The 6642-nt window shown below is 45.4% G+C and overlaps 1 protein-coding gene across 1 annotated transcript; it reads left to right on the top strand.

Annotated features, from left to right (window-relative positions):
• Positions 1 to 204: 204 nt before the first annotated feature.
• On the top strand, positions 205 to 5112 carry MAP1LC3C (microtubule associated protein 1 light chain 3 gamma). Its single transcript, XM_065935664.1, has 4 exons — positions 205 to 279; positions 386 to 441; positions 643 to 749; positions 4887 to 5112. The coding sequence occupies exons 1-4, from the start codon at positions 222 to 224 to the stop codon at positions 5110 to 5112; spliced, it is 447 nt and encodes a 148-aa protein (XP_065791736.1). The 5' UTR covers positions 205 to 221.
• Positions 5113 to 6642: the final 1530 nt, after the last annotated feature.

The following is a 6642-nucleotide window of genomic DNA, read 5'->3' as shown; positions in this document are numbered from 1 at the left end:
AGGTGCCTGTTTCATTTCCTTTCTCAGAACTGACCTCCTCCTGCCCAGGGAGGGGGAATGGGGAGAAGGGAGGGTTGGAGAAGGCTGATGTCACACAGCCCTACATAAAAGCCTCCTTTGGGCTCCTGCCGGCAGTTTGGAAGCAGCTGGAAGGATGAATTAGGTCCTGGTGGTGAGATTTTTTTTTTTCCAGGCAGACGCAGACACAACTGTTGAGCAAAATGCAGACTCCACAGAAAAGTCCAAGCCTCAGACCTTTCAAGCAGAGGAAGAGTTTAGGTAAAGCTCTCAGAATAGCTGTCTGGATTTTGGCCCTTGAGACAGCAAGAGAAGGTACAGACTTCTGTATATGCTGATGTGCTCATTTAATCTAAAATGTTCACAGCAACCAGAAGAGAGGAAGTTGCTGGAATCAGAGTGAAGTTCCCAGGCAAGATCCCGGTAAGACTCCATTGTCCTGGGGAGTGGAGGTGGGGTGAGGGCTGGGATTAGGGGGAGGGGGGCTGTGATCCTATTCTTTGAAAAACCCAAAACCCAGCCAACGACCTCCTTCTCTCTAGTCCAAGTTCCTCAGACATAGAAAACTGAGGTGTATCCCTTGACATTTGCTTCAGAGGAGATTCAGGTTGATACCCTTGACAGGTGATAGTGGAGCGCTACCCCAGGGAGAAGTTCCTGCCCCGGCTGGACAAGACCAAGTTCCTGGTCCCACAGGAACTGACCATGACGCAGTTTCTCAGCGTCATTCGGTAGGTACCAAAGCGCCTGTGCGGGAGCGTGTTGTGTGGTCTTGGGCTTTTGGATCAATGAGAGATGGGGTGTGGCAGAGAGCAAAGGAGAATGATTTGTGCCTCCCCTTTTTCTTCGAATATGCCGAGTGTGTGTGTGTGTGTGTGTGTGTGTGTGTGTGTGTGTGTGTGTCTGTCTGTCTGTCTGTCTGTCTGTCCTGCGTCTTCGTTGCTATGTGGGCTTTTCTCTAGTTGTGGCCGGCTGAGGCTACTCTCTAGTTCTGGCGCACGGGCTTCTCACTGTGGTGGCTTCTCCTGTTGAGGAGCACGACTCTAGGGTGTGTGGGCTTCAGTGGTTGCATCATGGGCTCCGGCTCCGCAACTGTGACTCCCGGGCTCTAAAGCACAGGCTCAGTACCTGTGGTGTGGGGGCTTAGTTGCTCTGACATGTGGGATCTTCCCAGACCAGGGATCAAAGAACCTGTGTCCCCTGCGTTGGCAGGCGGACTTCTGGACTCTTTAACACTGAGCCACCAGGGGAGCTCCAACTATGCCTTTAAAAAGGATGATCTCATGAGTAACCAATTTTAAAACGATGTCAAATATTTTGCTTCCACCCTAAAATAAGTGAGCACTCCCAATATTGATGTATCAGCCATTTTTTCCTTTGTTTCCACATTTTACTGGTACTGTGTTTTGATTTCTGACAGCAAATTTCTCTAAGAATTTTTCAAAGGAGCCTTTAGAAACTGGTCCAAAACCCTGTTTTTTTCAGCTATTTTAAAAGCCCAATGACAGCATTTTATGTCTAAATATTTTCCCTCTTGTGGCTGAGAGGGAATTTGGGGTAGGAAACTGCACTGTCCACCTGCTGAATCACTGAGCAGGAGAACCATACCTTCCGCACATCCTTCTTTCTTCCATTCAGAACAAGGGAACGTGTAGAGCAAAATCAGTGTTGCTGACTTTGAAGCTTAAGGGATTGAAGTTGTCATCTGCCAGCTGGACTCAATGAAAAATGAGATGAAACCAAAAATAGCTGACTAGGGGCTCCATAAACATGGCTGGTGTGTGAGTCTCCCTGTGCTGGAAACAACCTCTCAAAAGTTTTGGCTGATGCAGACAGTTTCATCTGAGAATTTATTATGATTTTTTAAAAAATGAACTCTTTCAGAAGACCCTGCATTCTTCTCAGACCTACTTAACGGTTAGGTTAATCCATGGAAATTGGAGCAACTCAAGGAAAACCACAGTCAGGTATAGACCCCTCCTTCTGTCAGCTTACAGGCAGCTGGGGCACAGCGTGGCTTCACCAAAAAGTGAGTTTTGACCAACTTCGTCCTTTTTTCCATACAGGTACACCTCCAGTTATCATATACTCTTCATCCTTCAACCTAATAATTTTGAATCTTTGTGTGAATGTTATTCACTCAGTTGTGTCCAACTCTTTGTGCCCCCTTGGCCTGTAGCTCACCAGGTTCCTCTGTCCATGGGATTTCCCAGACAAGAATACTGGAGTGGGTTACCATGTCCTTCTCCAGGGGATCTCCCCAACCCAGGGATCGAACCCAGTCTCCTGCATTGCGAGCAGATTCTTTACCATCTGAGCCACAAGGGAAGCCCTCAAATCTTTACATTAAGTTATAATGGGTGCTTAATATGAATATGTTTAGATGACTTGAATCTTAACATTAAGCCATTAAACACACTGATATTAAGCACCCATTATGTATCATGCACTGTGCTGGGTGCAGCACAAAAAGCAATGAAAAATACAGACCAAAAGTCCTACGCTAAACAACATTCAGACTAGAGTTTTCACTCTTGGAGACCCCTCACCCTTAATAAAATGAGACCCTGGTGGAAGAAAGGAGATGAAGGTGCAATGTGGGAATACAGAAGCCCCATCTTCAGATCTATTCTTTCCATGTAGAACAGGCATTTGCTCACCACACGAAAGCAGCACAATGGTCAGGGTTTGGTCTTTGGATTATCCAGTATTAGTTAAGCAGATTCTGAAACTACTTCCTCTCCCACCCACCACATAAATTTGGCTCCTCCCATGGCTGATTCATGTCAATGTATGACAAAAACCACTACAATATCAAAAAAAAAATTTTTTTTTTGGCTCCTCCTAGCTAAGACTACAGATATAATGGCTGTGCCTTTAATGTCTGGGTGGAGGGTGGTCAGACAGGGCAAGCCATTGCCAACAGATTCATCTTGCTCTGCTACTAAACCAATTCAGAACCCCTATGAATCTAGCCAAAGATGGCTGTTCCTCTGCATCCACAACCCAAGGCGGGGGATTTATACTTTTGCATAGTAATGCTTTTCCAAATGTGCTTCCTGGTGGCTCAGATAGTAAGCATCTGCCTGCAATGCAGGAACCTGGGTTGGATCCCTGCCCAGGTTGCTGAGTGGTAAAGACTATGCCTGCCAATGCAATCTGGGTCCAGAAGATTCCCTGGAGGAGGAAATGGCAACCCACTCCAGTATCCTTGCCTGGAGAATCCCCATGGACACAGGAGCCTGGGAGCTATAATCCATGGAGTTGCAAATAGTAGGACACAACTTAGCAACTAAACAACAACAACCTTTTTCAAACATCACCCCAAAGCTGCTTAACTGACTTGTCAAAATACACAGCGTTATGTGTTTCCTTTGGACCACTTAGGAAATTCTTAACTTAAAATTCATAGCAAACTGAGGCATATTTACTTAGCATTTTTGAACTAAGAATATTTTTTCTAGTTTTTGATAGGATGGTCTCACAGTCTGAGCTCATCCATGAGTTTGAAGACATTTCAAATCTCCAGAAAAATGAACAATCTTTTAGCCAGTCCCTAATAAATTTATCTTATTTACTGCAGAGAGACAGAGCACTACGATGTGCAGGTTCTTTGATTTCTTTTATTATTATATTTTTAATTGTGATAAAATATTATTTTAATCATTTGTATGTGAACAGATCAATAGCCTTAAGTACATTCACATTGTTGTGCAACCATTACCAGTATCCATCTCATCTTCCCAAAGGAAAACTCTGTCCCTATTAAAAACTGTCCTCTCCTTCTCCTAATCCGTGAAAACTAGCATTCTACCTTCTTTCTCTGTGAATTTGACTGCTAGATACCTCATGTAAGTGGGATCATATGGTATCCTTTTGTGAATGACTTATTTCACTGAACAAACAGTCCTTAAAATTCATCCATGTTGTAGCATTTACTTGTTAGAATTTCCTTCCTTTTTAAGGGTGATTAGTACTCCATTTATGGATGGACCATGTTTTGTTTATCTATTCATGTGTTGAGGGACACTTGGGTTGCTTCCATCAGATTCTTTAGCCTCTGTGCCTTAGTTTATCAGTTATTAGGGAATGAAATGGAACAAAGACTGAAGTTGTATATAAAAAATTTAAGTAGGGACTTTACACTTTCCTTGTGGTCAGTAATTAATGATCTGCATACCAATGCAGGGGACGCAGGTTTGACCCCTCTTCTGGGAACTAAGATCCCACATGCCTTGGGGCAACTAAGCCTGTGCAACCCAGCTGCTGAAGCCTTAATGCCCTAGAGCCAGTGCTCCACAACAAGAGAAATCACCCTAATGAGAAGCCCACAAACAGCAACTAGAGAGTAGCCCCTGCTTGCCACAACTGGAGAAAGCCCACACGCAGTAACAAAAACCCAGTACAGACAAAAATAAAGAAATAAAGATTCTCAAAAAAAAAGTAACAACCAGATATAAATTCGTGTTTTAGCAGTCACTAGTATAAGCAAGCAAATAGATACAGATGACACTTTGAAAGACTCCGGGCAGCAGCAGGAGTGGAAGTTAGACTGCCTGTGCATCTAGAGCAATGTGTCAGGGCAAGTTCTACCTGCTTCACGGTCCCACAGATTCCTGGGCTGCTTCCAAGATCTACTAAACCAAAACCTGTGGGATGGAGTCCACTTTCAACAGGACTCTTCTAGGTAATTCTAAAGTTTGAGGGTAGCAGCCCTGGAGTAGGGAGGTGGGGGCATCTTGGGTAGATATGCTTACACTGGCCAAATAAAGATGAGGAAGGCTGTGGGTCAGCGATCATTTCCTTCCGGGTTAACATTTTCCCTTCCGGGTTAACTTTTTCCCTTCCTGCCCCCTGCATACCCTCAGGAGCCGCATGGTCTTAGGGGCCACTGAAGCCTTTTACTTGCTGGTGAACAACAAGAGCCTGGGAAGTATGAACGTGACCATGGCAGAGATCTACAGGGACTACAAGGACGAGGATGGCTTTGTGTACATGACCTATGCCTCCCAGGAGATGTTTGGCTGCTTGGGGTCAGCAGCCCCCGAGGATGGGAGCAGCTTTGGGGAGGACTGGCCCTGCCATCCTCTCTAGCACGTGTCCTCTAACCATTGCATTCACAGTGCAGGAGGCACGGACTGTTTTCTGTGTGTGCCCTGATGATCCGGGGGCAAAGCAGTGATCAGCAGCAACCATGACAATGAGGCAAGACCTGCGTGTTTCCTTTTTTGTGCTCACCCTCTTTGGTGGCTCTTGAAAATTTTGGAAATAGTCTTTTCTGAGAAAGAAGTAGTTAACTTGTGCAATGAGCTGGGGAGGTATTTTAAGTGTTTCCTGTGATAGAAGCCAAGCTGCAGGCCCTGGAGGTGTGTGATCTGTCTTGATGGGCAGGAGTCCCGAGTACGCTTGGGTGTGGAGATCCTGTGACCTGTAGATGGTCAGCATGGAGCCTGGTGCAGCCATACTGAACTGCCTCATTTGAGGATGATGGGGGTGGCGGGTGGAATGACTGCAGAGGGGAAGTGGCCTTATCTTGTCATTAAAGAGATTATTGTTATTTCCACAGCATTCACTTGACTTGGTTGTTTCCCCTCACATTCTTTTAGTCTGTCTGTGCCCCTCACAGATTTATGCCAAAGTGTTGACTGCTCAGTTTCAAATAATTTAAATGGTTAGTTTTCCTTGCAGTAGAAGTTTGTGAATGCCATTTCTTTGGAGCACCTGAGCTGATTGCCAGCATGCCCACAGCTGAGAAGGGGCTGAGAGCAGTGCCTACAACAGTGTATTTTGTGAGTGCACACGAAGGGGGACAGGTGGCAACAGAGAGCACACTTCTTGGTGGACGCCCCTGCAGAGGAGTACTCAGTGGCTACTTTAACAGCGGGAGCCTGCCCATTCTGCGCACCTCACACCACAGCTTAGAAGTGGATCTGGAGCTTTTATACCAACAGCTGGGGAGCAGACCCTGCCCCTGACAGGGCTGTGACAACCACAGAGCAAAGAGAAGGCCCCAACCAATATCCAGGGAAGGGTTGGATCACCACAACACCAATTACACCTCCTACCCAGGGGATAAGGGCCAGCAAACATTGAGGAAAGATGTGGTAGGCATCCAAAGTAAAAACAGATTTTGCATCAAAAATACTAGACTCACACAGGCTACACAGGGACACTCTCACATAGAAACAGTCTCAGACTCTCTCACTGACTTCCTGTTGCCAAGTTCTCACAGTTGGACTAATAATTAAATTAACAGGAGAAAAATAAACTAATTTGTGCACCCACAGATCCATACAAATGGGACCTAAGAAGTATGTAAGAAGTGGCCAAGGCAGGCAGAGTTTATACTTTTTAGACATAAACAATACATTTCTGAGGAATGGACAGGATAACGAAACTTGGGCTTTGGGTGCCCAGTTGTGAAGAATCTAAAGAGTTTGGGCTTGGGATGGTAAATGAAAAGAGTACAAGGTTTGTTTATATAGGCTTCTCAACACCAAATGCCCTATCTCTGGTGATAAGGGTGCCCTTCTACCTTCAGACACAGGGAGCACACATTTTATGGAGGAGATTTATTTTCTGCTTTCAAAGAGACAGAAAGGAGGCTCAGAGTGTCTCTCTTGC

The sequence above is a fragment of the Muntiacus reevesi genome, chromosome 5 (assembly GCF_963930625.1).
Source record: "Muntiacus reevesi chromosome 5, mMunRee1.1, whole genome shotgun sequence".
NCBI classification, from domain to species: domain Eukaryota; kingdom Metazoa; phylum Chordata; class Mammalia; order Artiodactyla; family Cervidae; genus Muntiacus; species Muntiacus reevesi.
Note: the sequence above shows the minus strand (reverse complement) of the source record. Positions and strands in the feature narration are given on the sequence as shown.